The following is a 26839-nucleotide window of genomic DNA, read 5'->3' as shown; positions in this document are numbered from 1 at the left end:
GGCCACACTGGAGACACAGGTAAGGGGGCAGGATCACCGCATTCGGCCTTTCTATACCTACACGGTTGCTTTCTCAAGCAGCCAGATGGCCAAGGCAGCAGCAGTGGTGGCCCTGCCTCAGGTAGCCCCAGAGCTTCCATCAGGCCTGCCAGTAGGTCCAGTGATGGGGTTGCAAGCTCCAAGCAGCAAGGAGCTGTAAAGATGTCTACTGCAAAGAGAAGACTCCTAGCTCTAACTTCACCCACTGCTCTGACACAGTCAGTTGATCACCTATTATTCTCACCATTTCCAGTGTTGTACAAGATTTGAATTATGCGCAGATGGATAGATGACAACACCTACCTAAAGACATATTCACGTGATTCCATTATTCTTGCAATTCTTGCCATTGCCATGGGATACCCTGATCTTTAAAATTGTCATTTTATGGTATGAGTCTCTGTCTGATGGTCTTTTCCCTCTCTGTAAGCCAGTGATTTTCAATCTTTTTCATCTCATGGCACACTGACAAGGTGCTAAAATTGTCAAGGCACACCACCAGTTTTTTGACAATTGACAAGGCACACCATGCTGCTGTTGGGGGGCTCACACCCCCATCGGCCCTACTAATAAATGACCCCCAAACTCCTGCAGCGCACCTGGAGACCATTCGCGGCACACCAATGTGCCACGGCACAGTAGTTGAAAATAGCTGCTGTAAGCAGTAGACATCAACAGAAGCCAGTTCATATATGATGAGACTATTATGATGTCACTCCTTACTTGATAGTAAGAAACTGCTTGTTAGTGATAGGCCAGAGCTGGGTGGGTCAATAAGCAGAGAGAATGCTTGGATCCTCAGCACTTTTCTGGTTTGTGCCTGTTTCTGAGTGTTCCTTTGCCAGAAGGACCTCTGCTAAGATTGAATCCACGTTCCTGCTTTAGGGCTATTTAGTGCAGAAGTAGATTGATCCCTCTCTACAGGAAGAAGGCAGGTTCAGGAAGAGGAGCTTGCCGTGGCATGTGAGAGAGGTGGATTCTTCCCAAGGAGCTATCGGGGAGACAGCATGTATCACCCTTGGGTGCATGCAAGAGACTGCAGACCTCTGCATGCTAGCACAAGAGTAAGTAAGAAATCAGAGGGAAGCGCTTTCATGTAAACATAGCTAGGATCAGGCTGTGAGTCTAAATTCAGGCTTATGTCTTGCAAAACTTGAAACTGTACAAAGGGAAAGTATTTGCACAAGATCTTCTTGTGGGGAGCCCATCTTGAGAATTGAGCCCATATTGAGAATGCGAACTCAGTGTCATAGCTGGAAGTAGTGCTGCTCAGGAGCACACCTTCCACACCTGCCCCTTGACCTGAACCCCTCCAGAGATGACTGGGAGCCCAATCCTATGCATGTCTACTCAAAAGTAAGTTCCATTAGAGTCAATGGGGCTTACTCCCAGGAAAGTGTGGATAAGATTGGGCTGTGGAGCTGCACTTCAGTCATGTCTGGAGGGTATTCTGAGACCCAGGGAGGCCACATGCAGCCTCCTGACCCTCAGATGGCCTTTGAAGGCCTGCAGAAGACCTTAGAATGTCACTTCTGGTTTTTCAGGAAAAACCATAAGTGACATTTTAAGGTTCTCAGAAGGTCGTGCTCCAGTCATGTCCAAAGGGGTACAGGTCAGGGGACAAAGAATAGGGTGGGGGTGTTGCCTAGGAAAACTAGGCACCACCCAAAACTGTGCTGCCTAGGAGCACAGCATCCCCTTGCCCCCCCCCCCCCCTTAGCTATGTAAGTTTGTGAACTTGAGATGTTCTTACATTTGGGGGATAATGAACAGAACGTTTCACTGGCCTCGCCCCATATTTCTACTGACAGGAAACTAAGACCAGGCTTGTCCATTCCTTTCCCTAGGAGGCTATTCCGTGCCACTTAGCTACATCTCCCATTTTGTCAGAAGGAGCAACTCTCATGGAATCACAGCTGAAGAGGAATTCGGCAGACAGGCTAAGAAACCTGGACACTGGGGGTCCCTTGCAGGGACCAAGCTCTGCTTCTACATTCACAGCTGAATCCACTTCTGCTGGGTGTTCTGTGAAGAAAAGGAGGAAAAGGAGAAGGAAATCCACCCACAAAGCTGAAACTTTGAAGAGAGATGAAGATGCGGATTCTACAGAAGATGAAAATATGTTCTCTATAGAAATGAGTTCTGACGAAGAGAATGAACTACTGGAAAGCACAAGGTATTGATCCTTTTTAAAAATAGAGATCTGATTTGCTCAGGGCTCAATCCTATCTACAGCACTGTTGCAGCTGCAGTGCAACCCCGAGGTAAGGGAACAAATGTTCCCTTACCTTGAGGAGGCCTCCATGACTGCCCCACCCCCACTGCAGGATGCAGCGCTTGCCCCATTGGCACGCTACATTAATGTTGGAAAATTGGATAGGATCAGTCCCTCAGAGATATTGGTTTTCTTTGAGCAAGTAACTGAATGATGAATGATGAATTTGAGTCTGCTTTCATGCAACATAAGATTGATCGGATATTTGTAGCTATTAGAGCTGATATTGGACACACATACGCTTTGTCACGTTGCGCAGAATTATTTTAGGGAATGTATTTTGGACATTTCAGTTCAAATAACTAACATTTTAGTTATTGAATAATATGAAAAGTAATTTGAGCAAGGCCCATAGCCAAAGTGATTGGGGTAATCCAGCATTGTTGCTAGGAAACTCTCAGTCTTTACTTGCCAGCAGGTGGGATTCAACTTTTCACGACAGCTTTTGTACCTGTGTATTTTTTTAAAAGACAGCTGAATTTCAGTACTGTGTTTGACATATAGGAACCCATGAAGCTGCCTTGACCTGAATTGCACCGTTGGGTTGCAACACTGTACACACTTACCTGGGAGTAAGTCTAATTGAAATCAGTGGGATTTACTTCTGAATAGACATGCATAGGCTTGTGCTGTTGATCTAACTCTGTGCATCCATACTGACTGGCAGCTGCTCCTCAGGGCATCAGGCAGCAGTTTTACCTAGAGATGCCAGGGTTTGAAGCTGGGATTTTTTGCATGCAAAGCATTCTCTGGGCCACTGTCTTCATAGCCTTTTTCCAGCTGTAAGAATTGAGTCTAATAGCTCACAGAGAATTGTAGGGGAATAACTCCCCTGGCTTTCTTTTGTAGTGTTGCAACATTCTTCTAGCTATGAGCTGTGATATAAAAGAGAGTCATTTTAAAAGTAGTTTCCCCCCCCTTTGTTTATACACAGAACATCGGTCGCTGATTTGTGCAGAGAAGAGGTGCTTGAGGTAAAATCCTCTGTGATCAACGTACTCTCTCACCCCTATTCGGATGGAGAGTGGACACCCACGCAAAGGTACAGTATGTGTAATTAGAATGTTTTAGATGGTCTCCTATCTACCTACCAAATGCCTTCTACAAACAGTTTCAGACAGTGTGTCACAACTGAAACGTGGGCGACTCTTTTCGCCTTTCCAGTCTTCACATTTTAACCCTGGGTCTCAGGACTCAACCAGAAATTCCACACACCCATAGTAGAGATCATCCAAGCACATCATGTTTTCAGCCTGAAACAGAGTGCTCAACAGCATGCTACGTAAGAATTTTTTAATGTCAAAAGCAGCATCAGGTGAGTTGATTTGGAGCAGAGTTTCAGGGTAAAAGCAGTAGATTGAGTGAGCATTCCCTGTTTCTTTGCTCCAAATTTTACTCTCCCACTTTTGCTTAAAAATGGGTGCATGTGCTGTCGGTTTTATTACATGTATTGCAGATGATGGATAGATGAGCCCCCTGTATCAGGTTGCAACTTAGCATTCTTGTTGATCTACCATCCTTCTTCCAAGGAGCACAGGGGGCAATATACATGGATCCTCCCCTTCCTTTTATCCTCACAGCAACCATGAGAGATAGGTCAGAGCTGAGCAATGATGGCTGGTGCAAGGTCACCCAGTAAGCTTCATCACTGAGTGGGGATTTGAACCCAAGTCTTTCAGATCCATCCAAAACCCTAACCCCCATGTTAGCTGTCAGTTTACATTACAGAAGTCATTTGCCATAGCCCCAAAAGACACTCCATGCACATTTTTGCCCCCCCCCAGCTGTGATCAGAAGTCAACATTTTGTGAGACATTGCATGGAAAGGCTTTAGGCATAATATGAAATTATGTTATTATAATATGATACTGTGTTATTTAGGTAGTATTCTTGTCGTTCGTTGCAGGAAGATTCAGAGTGGAGGGAAATTATTTTAAATGTAGAATTTTTCATAGTGCAAAAACGTCTCTGTGCATTTTAGGATAATTAAAAAATAAAGGGAATTTTAATGGATTTTATGTTTAAGTAACACATTCAAGAAATGCTAAATGATAGCATTCATGTGTTTATTTCTATATCGATCTTTATATAACATGCACACTTGTTTTAGATGCCCTGTTTTCTGGTTTTCTTCTTCTGATATCTACGTGTCAATTTGCGCTTTTCTTACTTCCAAATTCTGAAGGATTTCACTAGTCCTTCCCCCCACCATGGAGGTGTTGATTACCATTTCCACAGTGCAATGATGTCTGTAATCTTTGCCCATTGTTGCAGAGCTTTTGTGTGCAGTGGTTCTGTGGCTTTCTGTTCCGTGCACTTCCTTTCTGTATGGTAGCCTGTAGCAGTTCTGGAGCTTTTCGTTTGGAAACTCAGTTCTGTTTTTGAAAACTGAGTTCTCCACAGGGCCAGTGTGTGTCCCAATAGCATGTGTTGATTGGAGCATATTGTGAATAATAATGCCTGATTGTTCTCTCTTTTATTGTACACTACACTGTCCAGTAACTCTATAGAGTGCGCAGGGAAGTCCTCTCATCTTACTGTTCCAGCAGATGGAGGCTTATCTAGTTCTTGTCCTCATCAGTCTTCTAAGTATCCTGCTACATACAGGTAGAACAACTACTGTTCCCATTTTTTTGGGAATGGTGATTAACCCTTTAATCCCATAACAGTATGCAAATATTGTGGAACTTAACACACTACTGCTTATTACTAACTTAGTTGCTTGGCAGAAAACTGAGGGATAGTACTTTGGCTGGTTGTTTTTTTTGTCAAAGCATTAATTACTCTATATTGAAACTGTAAACCTGCAGCCTAAGATATGACTGGAAGGTTATTATACGCAATTGAGTTTATCCTTGTTTTTCCAGTTCCTTGTACTTTCTCCATTCCTTTTCAGATTCTTAGGATTGTCTGTCTCCTCAAGGTCACCCTTTTCTCACTATAGTATCCACTGATTGCCCCCTGCTTTCTCTACCTCTCCTTCGTACTGTAAGTCCCTGTCTTCTCCAGCATGAGGCTCTCATTTGCCAGTCCAGCTCCTTTGTGACAACACAGTACATATTTCCAGTTTTATTTTACAAGCACAAGGGCTCCAACACACCCATGGAGCTCCCCTGTCCACTTCCCCCTATTCCTTCAGTGTGGGGGTGCAGATCTAAGCCTGCAAAATTGCTGTGCACAGAACTATCTTTATCTGAATGTATGTTGAGCTGTAGATCAGTGTAAGAAAGAACCAGAACTGCAAATAGATATTATGTTTCAGATCTAATTTCAAATCTCTGCGACTGCAGGGTGCTTGACATTTTAAAACAGTTTACAGGTTACCATTCTTAAAAGCTGCATTGCTAGTCTCCCGTCGAAAGTAAATATCTAGAAATCTTTCTTTCCATAAACTTTAATAGAATTGTAGTGGCTAAAGATATCACTCATAAAACAGAAAACAGACTATTTATAGGACAACAGTGCTTTTCATTGAAAGTTGTGCAAGGTTGTGCTGAATTACACAGGAGAGGATGGAAGCAAAGTCCCTGAGGCGTCCTTGCAGTATAAAATGTAGTCATAACTTTTAATAAGTTATCTTGATGGAAACAGTGAAAACAGGCTACTGGAAGTCCTTGCCTTGACCCAACTTGTGGAAGAGGCTTCAACATGTGTTGATGTACTGAGGTGAAGTCAGCTCTATTTGGCTTGTCTGGGACTTTCTACATGAGAGCTAGAAATAAGACAGGAGCAGGGAATGTTTGACTGTTTGTTGAGGATCAACAACTAGAGGCTCTGGGCCACATCTGACCGCCTGAGTGTCTCCAGCTTGTTGTCAGCTCAGAAGCAAGAGAAGACTATGGAGGGAGCAATTGCTGTGGCAACAGGAACATCAATTTGCAAGTCCCCTTACCCCCACTTAAGCCCTCTGACCCACAATGGGTGTCTTCAGACCTGTCCTGGCAACTTTGCCTGCGCAAGGCCAAGGAGAGAAAGGGGATGGGGAGGCTTGTGCCAGAGAGGATAAGATCCAGTGCGGGCCTCCTACGATGGATCCTCCCCCTCTTGCGGCCTCCCCACCCGCTTCCCCACGGTTTCACCTCCCTCGCCTCCATTCCACTGCCCCGCCACCCAATCCCACCTCACCTATCTGCTCTGGCGAGTGGGGATTTGTTGCGAGCTGCGTTGTGCCCAGGCCGCTCCGGAACTGCTCCGCTCTGCTGCTGGAGCTCCGCCAATGGCTTGGCACACAGGAAGCTGCACAGCAGTTATCGTTTCTGTGCCTCAAGGCCAAGCACTATCACCCTCGGCGGCAAAGAAGACTCAAAGGCAGACGTTCTCCACCACACTCCTCCTTTACTATGTACAGATATTTACAGAGTCCAAATAGTACAAACGGTACACGATCCACTCTTCCAACCAACGTAGCCTCCGGCTCACAATGCTCTGCTTCTCCCACACTCTTTGCTTGTCCCTGCTGGAACTCATACTTCTTACATCCAATCAGGGTGCAGGAAATACTGCACAGTCATGCTGACTGTGCAGGTGCTGCCACACGCACACACACTCACATTATGTCACCTGATGCATGTCACCCGATATTGCATCAGCATGAGGCTCCCAGGATGCTGTGCTGTCCTGGTCTGGCCAAGGCTTCAGGCCTGTTACTGTGCAGCCAGTAAATTACCTGTCAGGACTGGGGATCAACCCGTGACAGGATTCCTGCCACTGGCACAGGCATTCCTGCTGATGCTCCCATCAGCATGCTGTTGCAGTGTCTTTTGCAACACGTGCTGGCTGCTTTACCATAGTCAGCGCTGTTGTAGGAGTCTTCCCAACCTTGGGTGGTGAGGTGAAGATTGGGCTCTAAGTTTTTTTATTATCTGTATAATTTCTCTCTTACTTTTTGCAAATCACAAAGTGTCCTACAGAATAAGATTCAAAATGAGCGAAACACTCATTTTTTTTCTCTTAATAGCAGTGACAGGAAGGACTATAGAAACGCCTCCTGGGAAGATCGTTTATGTAGCTGCAATTTAGGTGAAGTAGAATCATCCACACACATTATATTGCACTGTCCCAGATGTCAAGCACTAAGACAGCAATTTCTTTCTCCCTTGCTCCATGCTAAAACAGGGCACTCTGAGAAAGCTATAATTCAATTCCTTCTAGCAGGTGATGTAGAGCATACAACCCTCTCAGTCGCACAGTTCCTAAATTTGAGTAATTTGAATCCAGCCAAGCTTTCTGTAGCAAGTAATCACTGAGTACATTACATCTTTGGCAATATCTGCAGAGTAACTGATTGTTTTGTTTTTTAAATAATACATGTTTGTATGTAAAATGTATTGTACGTTTGTATCTGTGTGTACACATAGGTGTGCACATATACATATATTTGTGTACTACTTAGGTTTATATTCTCTCTACGGTTTCCGTACAGATTCTTCACCTACCAAATGTTTATGCCTAATAAAGGTTGACTTGACTTGACAGGAAGGACTACAGAATTTGCTGGCAGTCCATTTTAATAGATAGGTGGGGGATGCTGGCCTTACCAATATTTATCCTCTCCTGAAACAACTGGCTACTAGACCCATACACTTCTAAATTGGGGGGGGGGGGGAAATAGATAGGCTAAGGAGAGCCATTCTCTGTTTTTTGATTAGACACAAGGAGGTTCCATATTGAGTTTGCTTTGTCTTTTGTAGACTGTGTACATTTACAGACTCTGCAGACAACGAGCTGTTTGTTCATGGTTATGCTCTATTTTTGAGTTAGTAACAGTGCATATCCTGTTTTTGATGTAGGGCTGTCAGGGATATGCTGAGGCCCTTTAAATCTACCAGAACCTCAGTACAGTAGATGCTGAGTGCCCTTTTGAGAAATGATGTTTGAGCCAAGTGCCTGGCAATGGAAGCGCTCCTGATCGCTGTATTTCAATATTTTTAATTGATTTTTTTTTCTGATGATGAAATTTCCCTAGCTCCCAGTCTGTAATAATTTAAATTGAGAGCAGCAGATTAATTGTGAATTCAGAGCCCAATCCTGTGGTCGGAAGCACGGCTCCATGCCGCCGACTACAGTTGCAAATGTGTTGTAAGGCACGTTTGCGGGGCTCATCACCGGGCTCCCGCTGTGGAACGAGAGGTGGGGGTGTGGACGGGGGCGTGGGGGAGGTGTTCCGGGGAGGGGAGAGGCCGGTGAGGGTGGGTGGAAGGCGTACTGAGGGGTGGGCAGGAGGAGGGTCTGCGGAGCTGAGCTCCACAGGATCCAGTGCTGGTTTCAGGCAAAGAAAAATTATTTCTCTTCTACCCAGGCTGCTTGCAAACCAAGGCACAAAAACTCAGACCCAAAAATTTAAGACCAAAGGCAGTTTACTCACAATCTGATCCAGACTTATACAAACATTTTTCTCACATCAAGATTCTTAAAACTAGAAGACCAGGAGCCCTAAATAGCTGCCCCTGGATGCATGTAAGTATAATAAAACAATGGTTTAAAGCAGAGATTAAAATACACTCTCCTGTACTACTGAGGTCAGCAGACAATAAGCTATATATAGACAAAGAGGAATCAGCAAAGGGACACACCCTTTAGAAAGACCATTAAAGGGACCACATATAGTTTCATTTTTTAAAGAACTAGATACTCAGCTGATGACTACTACTCAGTGTTGTTATTCCCCAGCATCCAGGGCACTCGTGGAGGGCTGCGTGCCCTACACGAGCACCTTTACTCTACGGTAATGTGAGTAGCCCCATTGCAGGGCTGCTTACCTTACTCAGGCGAAGGGGATGAACATCCCCTTCTCCCGAGGAGCCTCCTGTGGTAGCGCAGAAGGCGCAGGATTCGGCAGCAGCACTTTTCTGTGCCGCTGAGCCTGGGTGCTCAGGGCAGCTCAGGATTGGGTTGCCCATCCTAAGGCTAGCAGGGATATGATGGACTGGGAGCATCCCTGCTGACATCATCAGGTGTGCAAAGGGATATAGAGCAGTGATTTCCAACCTTTTTCATCTCACGGCACACCTAAAGGGCACTAAAATGTTCAAGGCACACCATCAGTGTTTTGACCATTGACAAGGCACACCGTGCTGTTGGTGGGGGACTCACATCCCCCAATGGCCCTACTAATAAATGACCCTCTTCCAAATTCCCGCGGCACACCTGGGGACCATTCGCGGCACACCAGTGTGCCATGGCACAGTGGTTGAAAATGGCTGATATAGAGGCTTCTTGGAAGGAGGAGCCATTTCAGCCTTCTCAGGTCCCTTTTGAAGTGTTTGTTTGGACATCACTTTAGTTTAGAGACAAGTACTCCATACACACAGCTTCATATTTCAGTGACAACTCTTATACCAGTGAAAGGTTAATCTAAGGTCACACAGAGTTTATTTTCCTACTTTACTATATATATAGTGGATCCCATATCCATGGATTCACTTATCTACAGATTGGGAGGGTGTCCCCCCCCAAGCATGCGCACACCCTCTGGAGGCGAGGGGAGCTGGCCTCTGCCAAGCTCAGACTGAGCTGGGAGGCAAAAAAACCCACAAAAAAACACGACTTCCCATTTCACTGAGAAACTGGAAGTGACTTTTTAATGCTTTATAATGCATTGGAAGGCCTCTGTGTGTGTGTGTGTGTGTGTGTGTGTGTGTGTGAGAGAGAGAGAGAGAGAGAGAGAGAGAGAGAGACTGTAGGAGGGGAGTTTTATCGTAAATCGCCTGTTCAGTGGCCTTTGCTGTCTACACTCCATGCAGTGTGAAACACAGTGCAAATCACCTGCTTTGTATATGTGTGCACAGTACCCAGGCAGAATAAGTGGTCCTATTAATTGCTCTGCAGTTGTTCTCAGAGTCTTACAGTGGTATTCTATGCATGCCTGAGAAGTCCTACTGAGTTTAATAAAACTTTCTCATTTGTGTGTCCAGGATTGCAGCCTTAGGATTTGAAATGCATGATCTTGAAACTTTCCTTTTAAAATACAGTAAACTACTCACCTCACCTTGCATATTGGCTACCTCTTTGGGGCTGGACCTGTATCTTATAAATGGTTTGAAATGTATTGGGTGCAAATTGACACTAATGATATATTTGTAATGTATCATAAATCAGCCTGAGGTTGTCTATGTTTTTCTCAAACTTTAATTCTGGTCTTCTCCCTCTTTTTCTCACCCAAGCCCTTCAGGTTCACGGCCTCCCACTCCTAAAAGTGATTCAGAGTTAGTCAGTAAACCAATGGAAAGGGGTGTTCAGAAGAATAATCCTCAGATGCATTGGGACTGGGGAGAACTACCTCAAGCTACAAAGGTATGAGAAAAGAAAGAAAAATGATATTGTTGATAAAATGGCTTCAGTTTCTAGTGGTGATTGATTTAAGTTGACAGAGGTGAGAGAGCTAGAAAGGTCCTGAAGGCTACAACCTAGTCCCTTGTGAAATTCTGCACTTAATGATGAATGGTCCTGTTAAGTTCACATGAAACTTCCTTATCAAACTATTTGTCCATCTCAATAGCTCAATACTGTCCACACTGACAGGCTGTTTTGCTGTCCAGGTTTCAGACAGGGACCTTTCCTAGTCCTACCTGGAGATGCTAGGGATCAAACTTGGTGCCTTCTGCTTGCAAAGCAAGTGTTTGAGCTATGACCAGTTTGTCAAAGTTCTGAGACATTGGCTTCCCTCTGTAAGCAGTATCCCCAACACTTATTTTCATGAAGCCTTGTTCCAGATACCATTTTATGGAGGCTAGGTTAGACAGTAGCAGGGATTTTTCTCTAGCAGGCTGGAAGCTATGAAACTCCCTTGTGAGGGAGAAGATCTGTACCTTGTTTTCCCTGTTAGCCTTCCAAAGACAGGCAAAAGCAATTTTGTTTCAGTTGACTGTTGAGAATTGATTGCTTCTTTTCCTCACTTTGTTTTACATAAGAACAGCCCCACTGGATCAGGCCATAGGCCCATCTAGTCCAGCTTCCTGTATCTCACAGTGGCCCACCAAATGCCCCAGGGAGCACACCAGATAATAAGAGACCTCATCCTGGTGCTCTCCCCTACATCTGGCATTCTGACTTAACCCATTCCTAAAATCAGGAGGTTGCGCATACACATCATGGCTTGTACCCCATAATGGATTTTTCCTCCAGAAACTCATCCAATCCCCTTTTAAAGGCGTCTAGGCTAGACGCCAGCACCACATCCTGTGGCAAGGAATTCCACAGACCGACCACGCGCTGAGTAAAGAAATATTTTCTTTTGTCTGTCCTAACCCGCCCAACACTCAATTTTAGTGGATGTCCCCTGGTTCTGGTATTATGTTTTGTTTCTGTTGCACTGATTTTCCTTGTTTTGTTAGGGTTTCAGTTTATTGCATAATATTATTATTGTTTCTGTTCTTACTTTTGTAATCTGCTTTGACACATTTATGAATAACATTGAAATAAATTAGTATTCCAACATATTTACTCTATTTTTGACCTTGTCACAACTTCTGAGAAAAGTTCTCAAGGGCTTTCTTTTATTCTGGATCTTGATGGTGCTAGAAAACCTTCCACCATCCCAGTCCTGCTTGGATCCCCTTAGAGTGAGACTGTGAAAGATGACAAGATTCTGGTGAATGTGAGAGAAACTAGAATTTTGGCCTCCTGCCAAGCCCAACTGGGCTTAGAACTTTAATATATCTATATGGCCACCATGTTTGTGTGGTTCTTGCAAGCCTGCCCAGCACTATTCTCTGGTCGGAGCACTGGATTACAGGGTAAACAAAGAAGGTACTCCAAAAATGAAACTTGAGAATGCAAGGGCTTGCATCCTACAATCCACTGTATACTATCTCAACCAAGGGACTTTTCATATATTGCATTTCTGAGGCATACACTTAAAAAATCTCAAGTACCTGTATATACATAATGATGCAAGATGTGAATGTGGCAAACAGTTGTTGTAAAACATATGACTCATTAAGGTACACTCCTCAGAGAGTTGGAATTGGCTGTGTTCCTGCTTTCAGTGGCAAACTGGGTATCTCATTGTATATTGTATGACCAGATCCTAATTCTTGACTTGAGTATCATATCAACAGCACGTGTGCAGAGTGGCACGTAACAGCAAGCTTGGTTGGCAACCTTCAGTCTCGAAAGACTATGGTATAAGCCTACAGCACCCAGTATTCCCAGGTGGTCTCACATCCAAGTACTAACCAGGCCTGACCCTGCTTAGCTTGTCTCTCGCCATTCAGTTTAACACCTTTTCTTCAGGGAACATTTTCTAAACTGATGTGTTTTATGTGTCCTCTCTAGTCTACTTCTATGCTTAAGCCAAAAGAACCCATTGCAGTGAATGTGAATCCGTCCAACAGCACCCACTTTCGAGTCATTCTGAGTGATACAACAGAAGAGCTTGGTAGCATGTCTCCTGTCCCTCTCCCTAGTCAGGATGATACTGTGATGATCGTGGAAGAAGTTGACCTTCGGGCGTCAGGAGCCGAAATAAATGAGCCCAACACAGAAACTATAGGGGCAGCTGTACCTCCACCCCCTGCAAATGAAGAAATAAAACAGGCTCCAACTTGTTTGATGCAGCAAGGGAGCAAAACAGATTCTCCCTCCAGGAAAAAAGGTATAACAGCTGCTCTTTTCACTCCAGTGCTTGTATGGCTGTCTTTTCATTGTTTGCACTCTCAGGTACTGTAAATGTTTAAGGGGTTTGGAAGACAGAACCTAATTGTAACTTCCTTGATATCCAGAAAAAAGTAATTCTACATCTTGTAACCACCTTTGTAGTGGAACTGAGGGCTGTATTTATTAAGATACCTTTCTCTGAAAGACAAAGGAAGAACAGGAGATTTCTTCATTAACCCTGTCCTAAGTAGCAAAGTTAGGAGGAAGGGGAGGAGCAATTATTTGAGAAGGATTATTTGAGTCCAGCTGCCTGGACTCAGATAATCTGGAGCTGCCTGGACTTGTGCCAGTACTTCTAAATTGGCAGAGAGAACATTCAGTTGCAACGAGACACTTATCAGATCTCCTAAGAAATGTTGCCATTTTATATCAAAGCATATTTTAGTTTCCTTGTACTCTGTTGGATGTTTTGTCCTAGCAGAAATCTCTAGACTTGTCTCAAATTTTAATTTAGGTGACCTAGAAATGTGCAACTGCCTGCTGAAAACATTTCTTACAGCACAACCCTATGTGCATTTTCGTAAGCCACATTGAATTCAATGGAATTGTCTCTAACAACTCTTGCTGATCTTCAGCATTTATAGAATGAAAAGATATATAGCAGTTGTATGTAATTGACCTACTCCCTCCACCCCACATAGCTATGTTTTTCTTCTAATAAAATGCCCATTTTGAGTACTAGTGCATTAAAGTCAGTGAAACTGGACAATTGAATTGCAGTGTTACTGGACTCACAGCCCAATCCTGAGCTGCCTGGGGCGCCCAGGCTCGGTGGCACCGAGAACAGCTGCCGCCGGATCCTGTGCACCCCGGGCTACCGTGGGAGGCCCCTTGGGAGAAGGGGACTTTCATCCCCTTCTCCCAGGTAAGGTAAGCAGCCCCGCAATGGGGCTACCCACTTCACCTGTGGTAAAGGCACTCTTACAGGGTGTGGAGCCCTACACGAGCGCCTTGGATCCTGCGGAGTGGAGCTCCATGGACCCACCTCCCTCCCCCCCAGCATGCCTCTAGCCCGCCTCCTCCCCACGCCACATCTCCCCATCACTCCCACATCTCCCCATCACTCCCCCATCACTCCCCCGCCCTCTCTCCGCCCCCCACCGGCCTCCCCCTCCCTGGAACGCCTCCTCCCCACCCCTGCCTACCATGCCGCTGCTCAGTGGTCTGGGATACCGCTGAGCTGCGGAAACTGGGCAACCTCCCTCCTCTAACCCAGCACTGGCCGGCGCTGGGCTAGCACAGGCAGGAGCCTGGCGGTAAGTCTTGCAAAGTGTCTTACGGCACGTTTGCGACTGTGCTTGGCAGCACAGAGACGTGCCGCCAAGCACAGGATTGGGCTCTCAGTTGTTAAGTGGCTCTTCTCCATGGAATGAATGGTTTGTGCCGCCTCTGCTGACCCCAGTCTGCACCACCAGGGTTTAGGGAGGTGCTATAGCCCAGAGCTAATGCACCTGCTTTGTATGTAGAAGGTTCCAGTTCAAGTTCCAGCAGCTCCAGGCAGGACAAAAAAAAAATTATTGTCTTTAACCCTGGAAAACTGCTGCCAGTCAGCCTTGACAGTGCTGAGTTAGGTGACCAATAGTCTGCCTTAGTAAGGCAGTTTCTACCCACAGTGCAATAGGTGTTCCACTGTACTTTTCTGCTTCCCTATGAGGAAAATTTCACTTTTTTAAGAGCCTGAAAATTGTTTTGCTGGATCATCCTAAAGGGCCCTATAGTTCTGATTCCCACAGGCTAGTCTGACAGCCCCATGAAAGTTCACAAGGAGGCTGCAGTGGTGGCAGCCCTCACCTGTTAGCCCCCGCATTAGCTAAATGCGAGTTAGCACATGGCAGTTCCATTCTTAGCTCGTATCACAGCTAATAGCCATTGGTTGACCCTCTCACCCAAAATTTCTGACTTACCATCCTTTCTTAATAGTTTTGAGACAATTGTGCGATGTCTTCCTTAGCTTCTGTGATAATATCCTAGCATGGAGGGAAGATTCACATTCACACACCAGGGCAAGCTCTGTTGTGAAGGTGACCTTGATGGAGATTTGGGCTGCTGGAGAAGTCCTGTAAACTAGATGTCTTCCAATTGACTGACACAGCACTTATTTTTGTTTTTTAAAGTAAGAGGCAACAGAATCAGGGGCTTCTTCTGGGGGAAAAATGACTATTTTTTGTCTAGAGTGCTTTCTTTTCATATTTTCCCCTGCTAATTGAGGAAAAGAGGCTCTTTTTGTAGTTCTTATATTTAGCAGTGGAAGAGTTCCTGTCTCTCTTCACCCCAATTCAGTGTCTCTTCTGCATGTTTTTAGATTCGGAGGCATTGGGATACAGAAAACCATATCTGTAAACTGCATTGTGAACTTTTGGGCAGGGGGGAGGTTGGGTTGAAAAGCAGTATATAAATATATATTTTTAGTGGTGGTGGTAGGAGTAGTAATAACAAAATTTATTCTACGTTTCACAGATAAGCGGAGCCGACATCTTGGTGCTGATGGTGTCTATTTAGATGACCTCACAGGCATGGATCCAGAGGTTGCTGCACTCTATTTTCCTAAAAAGTATGCACAGTATAAATTATGTACCTCTCTGGTCTCACTACTGCGTAATGTACATGCACAAGGAGACAGTTTTCAGGTGGTTGTGGCTGTTTTAGGGTAGTGTTTATTCTTTGGTGGAGATGTTGTATCTTTTTATTGTACTGTTTTTCAGTGGGAAGAGAGAAGTTATGCAGAGAATCTAATTCTACCAGTTCATGTTGCCATTGTTGTTTTGGTGGTTGTTTTAGGGGGGGTGTCATGTCCTCGTTTGGCAGTTATAGGAATAAACAAAACTCAGGGACAGATGTTTGCATTTTAAATTATGATGCCTTGTGTTTAAAGAAAAAGTAGACATGATAGGGCAGGGCAACTTGTTCTGCTTATAAAGCATCATAGGAAACAGCTGTCATCACCCTACTTATCTATGTAATTATGAGGGCAAGAAATTTCTGCAGTGGAACCTCAGGGATGCAGGGTTATGAACTGTACATGATCTGATAAATGAGAATTCCAAAGACATTGGAATGAAAACCTAGAAGTACTGGAAAACACATTTTGTCAGATGTGTACAAGTAAACAGAAAACGAACCTTGTTTGAAAACTAATCATAGAAAATTAGAGATAATCAGCACCTTGGTTGATACAGTAGCAGTACCCAGGAGCTGAGAGTATTGCAGTTTTTTGTTTGTGAGATAAGGGCATTTGTGAATTGTATGAGTTGAAAGGTAGTAGGGGCAGCTAATTGTTTTTTTTTTCTTTCTCTTCAGTGGTGAACAGATTGCCCATTCAAAAAGCACAAGTGAAAATGGACATCGCTCAGCTAATCAGTCCCCTCAGTCGGTTGGAAGCTCAGGTGTTGACAGTGGGGCAGAGAGCACCTCAGATGGAATAAGAGACCTGCCATCCATTGCCATTTCACTTTGTGGAGGACTTAGTGACAACAAAGAAATATCTAAAGGTCTGCAAATGTACTTGCACATCCTGACAGTGCCTTGCCATTTAATACTCAGATTTGCTTCTGGAAAACCGCACAGTGACCTCTTGTGGCTATCGAGTGCTATGGCACAATGGACCATTACCTCATAAAGAATGTCCATTGTTTGCTACAAGTAAGGTTAAATGATGAATTTGAAACACTGTAATTTTTATCCCTGTGATATCAGAGGGGTTTTTGACATCTTCTATTGTTGGTTCCATTGGGCTTTTGTATTGCCATTAAGATTGCCTTTTTATTTAAAATTTGAGGCTCTTGGTAGATTGCTATATAAGAAACAATGTTTTCTGCTACTGAGGAAAAAAACACCCTAGCCATGTTTATAGTGTATCCAGTATCCGGTATAGTGTATCTTTAACTAGGGTTCACTGTGGCTGTTTCTCTTGTGGAGTGAGCTGGCTTCTCTCCATATTCTCAGTGCATTGATAGGCATATTACTAAGCAATTCAAATGTTGATTCAGTTGTCCATCTTGCTCCTCCCCTAGTGCCTTATTATTATTATTTTTAATTTAAGTGCTGTGTGAATGTTTATTCTTGTGTGTCTGTTTCATCCATTTAAAGATTTTCAGAGTGGTTCCACAGTGTGTGTGTGTGTGTGTGTGTGTGTGTGTGTGTGTGTGTGAGAGAGAGAGAGAGAGAGAGAGAGAGAGAGATTACAAACACCAATCAATCAGTGCTGTTCAGTTTCTCTTGGGCTTGATCCTGGATAAGTATATAGGAGTGTAGCCTTTGACTCTTTAGCACTGTTAAGGGATTGTTGTTTGCATGGTTCTCTCTCAGAAAAAGCATTCTCCCTCCTGCCCCTTTTGTTGTTGTTGTTGTCATAGTAGTAGTAGTAAAGCTTACATATTACAAAAATGTATGTGACATATTTTAAGTCCTTGAGAAGGTCCCGATGTTCAACAGGCCACCAACTTCTTGTGGGCTCTGCACAAGATAACAATAATAACATTAGCTCACTTTGCATGAGACAAGTCTGCCTGGCTCAAGGATAATCACATAGCAAATCAGTGCCTTGACAACTGTCAATAATGACAAAAGGTCCTCACTTTCTCCAAACCCTCCTTATCCCTCTCTAAAGGATGCATTATTTTAAAGTTGATCTTCCTTAGTTCCCCTATCCCTAGTAGTAGTTTAGGGATAGGGTTGACTGCTGTATTGTTCAGTGCTCACTTGGGTCACCTATTGGGTTTCATGCATTTTATTTGTCTTCCAAACAGAAATGTTTTTAGAACATGAAGTGACATATCAGCAGTTTGTAGACAATCCAGCACTCATTGATGACCCCAACCTTGTGGTGAAGATTGGAAACAAGTAAGTATAGCTCAGTAGCAAGAAATGTATTTTGCTGAAAATCAAAAGCTACCTGAACACAATGGACTTACTACTGAGTAAAATAAATAACACTGTTTTCAGACACCTCCAACAATGTTACATGAATTGTTTTGACCTCCTAGATATTACAACTGGACTACAGCAGCTCCCCTCCTGCTGGCGATGCAAGCATTCCAGAAACCATTGCCAAAGGTGAGACTGACCATGTGAGCCTTTCTGGAGAAAAGGAGAGTAGGTGCATTTTTCTGCTTCCAAGGAAGAACAAAGAGGCATTGGCCATATGCTTGACAGTGCAAGTGTACACTAAAAATCACACCCGACAGCTTTGTGCTTCCCCATCCTCTTAACCAGGGGTGGGCAAACTTTCAACTTTAGGGATCCTAAGCCTTTAACAATTGTGTCGGAAAGAGAATTTCAGCAGGTGCAACTTGTCATCTGTGATATGACAAGTTGCGCCTGCTGAAATTCCCTCTTCTATACAATTGTTAAGGGGCCAGGATCCGTAAAGTTGAAAGTTTGCCCACCCCTGCTCGTGACTAGCATACAGAAAAACACACTGCATAGCCATGTGGCTGTTCTACTTTGGTAATCTTCCTATTCGCAAACTTGATAAATGAGTAATAAGAATTGTCTTAGCTTCTCATATCCAATTGTTTTTATTTTTAATGTTCAAAATGTGCAAAAATCTGCAAATACATTTATAAGACAAGGTTAATCTCCACAAACAGATACTGGAACAAAGGAAAAACACTTGCCTTTTATTAGGCTCTGGCGCAGGAGAGGAATCATTAACTAATCGTTGGCTATCATTAATACTGATTTAGGATTTACTGGAACCTTGGGCTGAATTGTACTTTTGGACTTTATGTGCCACATTCTTTTTCTGTGCCACTGTTTGTAATGGAACAGTTAGAGCTGTTTCACACAAGCATGTACATCTCTTGGTTTCTGTGCACTATTGTTGTGCATTTTGATGACTTCCACCTTGAAAGTAGACACATTTGAAACACATTTGGATATGAGAGAAGAAAACCTTATTCTTCAGTGATGACCCTTTCACACATGTAGGTCATCACTTATGTAACAGTCTTCAGATAATGAACATGTATGTGTGTGAGCCCAATCCTGAGCTACCCAGGGTGCGCAGCTTCGGTGGCACTGAAAATGGCTGCCAACGGATCCTGCATGCCTCAGGCTACTGCGTGCGGCAGCTTGGGAGAAGGGGACTTTCATCTCCTTCTCCCGGTTAAGGGAAGCAGCCCCACAATGGGCTTTGAAACAGACAGGATCCAGTGGAGCGGAGCACCAATGGACTGCCTCTCTGCCTCCCTGCTCGCTCCCCCCCGGCACATCCTCCCCACCACACCTCCCCCCTGCCCACTCTCCACCCTCCGCCTGCCTCCCTCCTCCCCGGAACGCCTGCTCCCCACCCCCTCCCCATCCCGTTTACCATGCTGCGGCTCAGCGGTCTATGAGACCGCTGAGCAGCAGAGGATGGTGCGTGCCCGGCGCTAGCCCAGCGCTAGCCAGTGCTGGGCTAGCACAGGTGCTGGCTGGGTCGTAAGCCTCGCAGATGTGCCTTATGGCACGTTTGTGATAGTGCGTGCTGTCAGGAAGCCAGCGCGCCGAGCTCAAGATTGGGTTCTGAATTAGTCCAGAAAAAAGTATTCCTTTTCAGAATTCATCCAAATGGCTTGGGAGTACATTTGAATAAATGGGACTATTAATTATAGCTAGACTAATATACGACCACAGAAGTGCAAAGTTACTATTTCAGATTTTTGCTTTAGTTAGGACAATATGTATCTGTACTTATAAATATTTGTTGCAACAGTTGTTAGAGACATTTCTCTATCTTTTTTCATCATTGGCTTATGGATATTTGGATGCTCTATGGATTCAGTTACATTATTTAACCTGTTTCTTCAACTAAATAGACTTTAAGAAATGCTAATCCAACCTGCTACGTTTAATTAGTTTTTAGCAAGTCCACCCCTGTCCTTTACCAAAATATCCCACTTATGATTTTTATTAAACAAAGTAGACACTTCTTTCTCTCCCCTCTCCTATGCCTTATACTAACATCATATTATGCTTTTCTTTTTGGTTGTTCCCCATTTTCTTTTTTTTCCCCCCTTCTTTTCCAATTTCCTAAGTGTTCTTGTTTGAGTTACTTCAGTGCAGTTCTGGATACCATTAGGTTTTGCTTTGATAAGATTTGTGGTCCACAGATAGTATGTTTCCTTTTACTCTATTTGCCTGAGTTTAAATTGTGTGTGGTTTGTTTGTTTTATTTTCCTCATTTGTTTGCATGAGTTGGATTATTGCTTTTTTTTTTGTTCTGTTCCATTATTTATGTTCCCATCCATTTATCACAGGCCACTGTGGATTCTATAATGAGGGATAAGATGCCGAAAAAAGGTGGAAGATGGTGGTTTTCATGGCGAGGGAGGAACAGCGCTATCAAAGAGGTAAGTCTGGAAACTAGTTGGACTGAATTATTCTCCCACCATAGAGCATCATCTATTCAGAGCCATGTGTAGCCCGTGCTTCAAAAACACACATTTCTGCACCCAAGCAATCCAAACTGTGCAGAAAGACAGCTGAATTCTGCAACTCATATAAAATTGTGCAGATTTATGGATAAAAATTGCAGGTAAAATTCTGTATAAAAATAAAATATTTAAAATAAAATAATAAAATATCAGGAGTATCAAGGAGCTGTAAATAAGCCAGGTCTGAGGGTGCATAACATAGTTTGATGAAACTAGGTTTGGCCTGTGCTTGGATGAGAGGTTGTCTGAGAACACCATATATGCTGGCTTAAGAACCATGAAGGAAGAATGGCAAACTGTAGCTGTAATAAGTAAATAAAGATGCAGGGCATTGAAGTTCTGGCCCAAGTACTAGAAACTTTCTTCATATACCCCACTGGCTTATGAGACTTTGGGTGAAATTCTGACTTGGGCTTGGGCCAGCGCAAGCACATTTTCGGGAGTTGGCTAAGCAGGCACGCCTCTGCGCACCAGCCTGTGGAGGTTGGAACAAGCCTCTGCACCGACTGAGGCACCGAGGCTTGCGTCAGCCCACATGGGCCGACGCAAGGATCTGAGGTAGGCGGGGGGCAGGGAGGAGGTGGGAGGGAGGCGTTCTTGGGCAGGCGGCCCCAGGGACGGGCAGGGAGCAGGAGGCAGGGCTGGGATCTGGCAGTTATGCCAGATCTTAACCCCAGTTCCTGGGGAGATCGGAGCAATTGCAAAAGTTTCCCCTTGCCTCTGGCTGAGCCACTTTTGGCCCCTATCCTGTGCTGGATACCGTGCAAGCCTCCTGGCTTGCCCGTTCCAGCACAGAATAGGATTGCATCCTTTGTCAGGTCTTGCCTACATGGTTTTAAAATTACCCTTAGAGCTGTAAGAACCAGAAACTTTTTTTTAAGTTGAATTCTGCATTGTGGAATTGATTTGCTAATTTAGTACAGGTTTCATCTCACCAAGCACTCTGTCTCCAGCAGTGGTTATCCAAATTGATAGACATTTCCTTCATTAAATATACAGGGGAGAGTTTGTCTGTGACTTTTAGCCATGCCTACATTTCCACATATGTGTATTGTGATCATGCAGCACTAGGCCTAGCCACTACGAGGCAGGCAGTTGCCAGGGCCCCAGAGGTCAATAAAACTCACCACTGACATCTGCCCATGGTTTTCTATGATGTGGGAGGATTTGGTCCAGCTGTTGAGGGTTGCTATTCTCTCCCCCCCCCCCCCGCACACACACACAATGCCACTAATGTAGCATCATTCTGTGGCATTGTAGGGAGGAAAAGAATGGCACCCACTACTGGAAACTGCCAATTTTTTCTTCACAAATCTCTGTAACAATACTGAAGAAGGATGCAATTCCCAGGAAGTACATAGTAGGGGAAAAAATGAGTAGCCCTGGTGCTTCCAAGGTAACTCACAATTCTTGTGGGGGGGGGGGCATATGTGGGGCGGTATACCAGGGGCACTTCCAAGCATTTCCTCAAACCCAAAGCTACTCTTCTGCATTTACCCTGATGTTAACTAGATAGTACCAATTGTCCATCAGTAAGAATGGACCTTAGTCTTGGCTCATGCCACAGTTTTTACTCATTCGAGCTTTGTCCATTTGTCCATTCAAAAGTCAGAGTGACCGTGAGACGCAGTTTCATCTCTTCCTTGCACCCGGACAGTTTGAACATGACTTATGTCTGTTGTTTTCAAAATGTATCCTATTCTTAGTCTTCGTATATTTCATTTATAGGAAACCAAGCCAGTTCAACGTCTGAGTGGAAAAGAAGATTCGGTCATTGCAGACAGGTATTAATCATGTGCTTTTCAGCTTTCAGAGGGCTGCAATCCTATACATGCCTATATGGAGTAAGTTCCATTGAGCAAAATAGTACTTAATCCTCAGTAGACATGCATAGGAATGCATTGTGACAAAGCACCAGATCCTTTTAAAGGCCCAAACCATGTAAAGGCCTCATGAGGTTTGCCCTTTGGGAAGTCCCTTTCTCAGTCTGAGGATGTGACAAATTCTTAATAATAGCTGCTATGCTGTCAACATCCTCCCTGTGGTGGCGGATGTGTTTGGATAGTGCCTTATACACTCAAGTAGGGGTGTTTGAAAATAGTGTTATTTATCTTACTCTGAAGTAAGCCCATTGTATTCAGTAAGATATAAGAATATAACCCTATCTTACTCACTGGAAACAAACACCTCAACCAGAGTCAAATGACCAAGAACTGTGGATGTCCTCTAGGATGTAGTTTAGAAATCACTAGTCACACCATTAGAAGTGCTGAAACCAGATTTACAAAACAAATAGATAGGGGGATAAATAAATGATCCAGCTTATTTATTATCTATACAAATAGATAATTCTTATTTATTTATCTATACAAATAGATAGGGGGATAAATAAATGATCCAGGGGGTAAACATAAGGTTGCTATCACAACCTAGCAAATTGAGATAGGTAACCTGCTTTGTGCTTGTCCTGAAAATGAGCTGTGCCCCTTGAATGCAATTAAAATTGAACACACAGAAAGCCTTGAAGTGACTCTGTAGGCACTTGGTTTCAAACTTTGAAGAGTGCACATTTGAACCTTTCATCATCTGCTACCTTATCTACCTCCCCTAAAGACATAAGAGCCTCATTTTGGTGGGTGAGGTAACAGTTAGTAGAGGGCAGGGTTGTGAGCAGAATTGAAGTGGGGGGACTTCTTGAAGCTTACTGTGCTTGAAACAATTCAAGCAGAGTACTCACACCTGCTTCAAATGCTGGCCTAATCCCTATTAGCAAAATGCTCACCATTGGGATGTTAAGAGGGTAAGGGTCTCTCCCTCTATTGCATGAACTCTGTCATTAGAACTGGGAGGCAGCTTTTGCCTGCATTGCAAAGCATTGCTAAACTGATGTTGAAACATCAGGTTCGAACAGTTATTTTGCTAATTCAGCAGGACTTATCAATGAGCTATTAAGATGAAAGTCCTGTTTGTCATTAAACCATTCCTTGTACAAAGCCAGGGTTCTTCCTCTGTCAAGTTTCAAACATTCAGCAATGACTCATTTGAATTAGCATTGTATATACAAGCAGACAAGTTGGTGAGACTTAATTGTATCTGTTCAAAGAGAAAAATTCAAAAAATCATTTAAATTCAGCTCTGGATGAAAAATAGATGGTTATTAGAAAGTTCCATTAGGCATACTACAGGTTTTTTTCTAATGAGTTGGGGCCCAATCCTATCCAATTTTCCAGTGCTGGTGCAGTTGTGCCAAGGGTGTGTGCGCTGCATCCTATGGTAGAGGGGCAGTCACTGTTGCCTTCTCAAGGTATGAGAACATGTGTTCCATTACCACAGGGCTGCATTGTGGCTACACCGGAGCTGGAAAGTTGGATAGGATTGGGCCATTAAATACTTACTGAGCTTTAGAATTTTTCTTTATATTTATCTTAAGATTGAAATTCCTTCTTTGTTGCATTAGCATATTGGGGTGTACATGCATAGGTCTATGGAATTTTTATAATACGTATGAAGACCTAAAGGCCTAGAGAAAAATAGTTATGAATAATCAAATAATAGTGTGTATGAAGAACTAAGAATTATAACAGCTAAATTGATCAAAACACCTGACTTTACTCAGGAGGCAGTACAGAAAATCATTTCATGCATTTTGTTGTTCTAATACATTTTACTACGTGCCAAAATAGGTTTGCTAAAGATTTGTGTGTGTGATGTTCCAGAATCAAAGATGAGTCTTCCTCAAGTGATGATGAACTTAGAACATCAAAACAAGCCCTGGGGTCATTGCCAGCAACATCAAGTCATATCTCATTATTGCCTGCAGTAGGTTACAAAAAGACTCTCCGGCTCAGTTCAGAACAGCTTGTGAGTTATTTTTACGTCAACTTTTTATATGATCAGAACTTGCATATGACAGTAACGCGACTTACAATACAAGGCTGTGTGTGTTTACTTGGAAGCAAGTTCCATTGTGCTCAGTGGCACTTACTCCCAGTTAAGTGTGCATAGGACTGCAGCTTTACAGTACCAAATAGCAAACTTCCCCTGCCCTTGCCATGGTATGAAGAGATAAGGAGCCAAGCACTAGGATATCTTGCTCAACTTATCTCTGCTGACTGGCAGCAGTCTTCCAGGGCTACATACTAAGAGCTCTTGCTGCTTGAAATTCTTTATCTGGAAATAAAGATTGGACCTGCAGTGTCATATATGCAAAGCACATCTGCTCTAACACTGACTTATGAGCCCTCCCTGTTATATAAAGTGGTTATATTATAACCTTTTTATAAAGTGGTTTAATTATTTGTGCTGACAGTTTTGGTGCCAAGAAAGACAAACAAACTCTTTGGTTAAAGACGCTCCAAGAATTTAGCCAATCCTATCCTTTCCACCCCACTGATGCAAAGACACCAAAATGGCTTGTGCTGCATCCTGCGGTGGGGGGACGGGACGGGGACAGTTCCAGATGTGTCCTCATTCCTTTACCAAGGGTGTAAACTTCCACAGTGTGTTGGAGTCTACTCTGACCTGCTGTAGCGAAATTGCTGGCACAGGTCTGTGTGGACGCAAGCCACGGGATCAAATCTGGGAAGGGGGCTAGAATTTGGCAGCCACAACTGCTGTTGAATCCACCCCAGAGCTGATCTGTCCTTCCTCCGCCCCATCGCCATCGCACTCCACTCACCCCCACCCCCTTGCTGCCACATTCCTTTTTGTTAATTGTGTCATAAGACAGCAAGGATGAAAAAGCAAACCTAGGAAAATATGTTTATTTTAGAAATTTAGTCAGTATACTGGCAGGAGGTTAAAACCAACAGTAAGATTCTCATTGTTGAGACTTGTTTGTTTCTGACTTGTACATTTCAGACCAGGCCACTGATTATTCAGCATTGAGAATTTGTTTTAACATTATTATGATTCATCTGGTTTGTCATCATGTGTGGTTTGAACTATAACTTTGTTTTCCCTGTGTGTGTGTGTGTGTGGTTGTTTTAACAGAAAAGTTTAAATCTTAAGAATGGTCCCAACGATGTGATTTTTAGCGTAACAACTCAGTATCAAGGAACTTGTCGCTGTGAAGGCACCATCTACTTGTGGAACTGGGATGACAAGGTTATTATTTCTGACATTGATGGCACAATCACAAGGTATATTTGCATCATGGCTTAGTGCTACCAAGTTTCTCTTCTATAAATAATTTTTAAAAACCTTCTGACAAAGCAAGAAAAATTAAGGGCCCAATCCTATCCAGATTTCCAGCACTGATGCACCGCAATGCAGCCCCAAGGTAAGGCAACACACACTCCCTTATCTTGAGGAGGCCTCTGTGACAGCTCCCCCCCCCCCCCACTGCAGGATGCAACACCTGCCCCATTGGCATGGCTGTATCAGTATTGGAAAATTGGATAGGATTAGGCCCAAAGTTGTGCACGCTGTCTTTGAAATACTGTCCCCAAAGACGTTCACCAGACACCATTTTGTGTTCTTTTCTGTGCTTGCTGAAAACATTTTAATTTGACCAGACATTTTATTGAAGCATGGCATTTCATTTCATTTTATTGAAGCATGGCATTTCATGTTTTCTTCATTTTTATGAAAAAAAACAAAGCATGGCATCCCTATTGCATGCTTACAGTAACATTTAGGTTGACCATGACTCATTCTTTGATATAAAAATTCCTTGTAAGGAACTTGCCTATATATCACGATTGAAATGGCACAAGAAATATTCTTGTTGCTTTAAAATAATCACAAAGACAAAATAATGTTGTTCTGTGTTTTAACTCACTAGTTTATTTCTTCGAATCTATTTATTTTTGTTTTGTTTTATCTACTCTCTTTCCAGGTCAGATACTTTAGGCCATATTTTACCCACTCTTGGCAAAGACTGGACGCATCAAGGCATTGCTAAGTTGTACCATAAAGTGAGCCAGTGAGTATATTACCTCATCTGCTACTGAAACCAGGCTTTTCTGAGAATGTTCGTATCCTCTGCAGACATCAGCACACAGAGTACTACTATTCCACAAAAAAAATACATACTTCAAACAGCCCAATCCTACTTAAGTTCCCCCATGCTGATATAGTGGCACCAGCATGGCTTCTGCTACATCCTGCAAGGGAATTTCAGTTGGATTTCAGATCTCAAGGTCAAGGGAAATTTGTCCCCTTGCCCTGGGGTAAGCTGTAGCAGCCAGAATGGGTCAACTCACACCTGTGCCACCTACATAGTTGCTGCAAGTCTGCGTTGACCCCTGTTGATGGATCAGGCCCGGGAAGGGGGATAGGACACAGCACTCACCAGTGCCGCAGACCCTGCCTCCTCCCGGGCCCAATCTGCCTTTCCCCCACCTTGTTTCACCCCTCCCTGTCTTTCCTACCTCCACCCCAAGTGCCAGACTTACCTGCTCTGCTAGAATGGGGGTGTGGAGGGTTTGGAGGCTGCAGGAGGGAATGGATA

The 26839-nt window shown here is 43.7% G+C and overlaps 1 protein-coding gene across 2 annotated transcripts in view; it reads left to right on the top strand.

Moving 5' to 3' along the window:
* LPIN1 (lipin 1) overlaps positions 1 to 26839 on the top strand; it is a 46650-nt gene that overhangs the window by 12483 nt on the left and 7328 nt on the right. Inside the window, exons 4-17 of one of the 2 annotated variants that reach the window (XM_066611982.1) lie at positions 1887 to 2215; positions 3249 to 3356; positions 4814 to 4921; positions 10477 to 10606; positions 12590 to 12908; positions 15428 to 15521; positions 16268 to 16458; positions 17716 to 17809; positions 17953 to 18022; positions 20209 to 20301; positions 22114 to 22169; positions 24102 to 24246; positions 25378 to 25526; positions 26225 to 26311. In XM_066611982.1, coding sequence (XP_066468079.1) covers positions 1887 to 2215; positions 3249 to 3356; positions 4814 to 4921; positions 10477 to 10606; positions 12590 to 12908; positions 15428 to 15521; positions 16268 to 16458; positions 17716 to 17809; positions 17953 to 18022; positions 20209 to 20301; positions 22114 to 22169; positions 24102 to 24246; positions 25378 to 25526; positions 26225 to 26311 — 1973 coding nt within the window. The remainder of the gene's footprint in view (positions 1 to 1886; positions 2216 to 3248; positions 3357 to 4813; positions 4922 to 10476; positions 10607 to 12589; positions 12909 to 15427; positions 15522 to 16267; positions 16459 to 17715; positions 17810 to 17952; positions 18023 to 20208; positions 20302 to 22113; positions 22170 to 24101; positions 24247 to 25377; positions 25527 to 26224; positions 26312 to 26839) is intronic. The other variant, XM_066611990.1, reaches the window with a different exon arrangement.

This window comes from Tiliqua scincoides, chromosome 1 (assembly GCF_035046505.1).
Source record: "Tiliqua scincoides isolate rTilSci1 chromosome 1, rTilSci1.hap2, whole genome shotgun sequence".
In the NCBI taxonomy this organism is placed as follows: domain Eukaryota; kingdom Metazoa; phylum Chordata; class Lepidosauria; order Squamata; family Scincidae; genus Tiliqua; species Tiliqua scincoides.
This window is presented reverse-complemented; position numbering and strand designations above follow the sequence as displayed.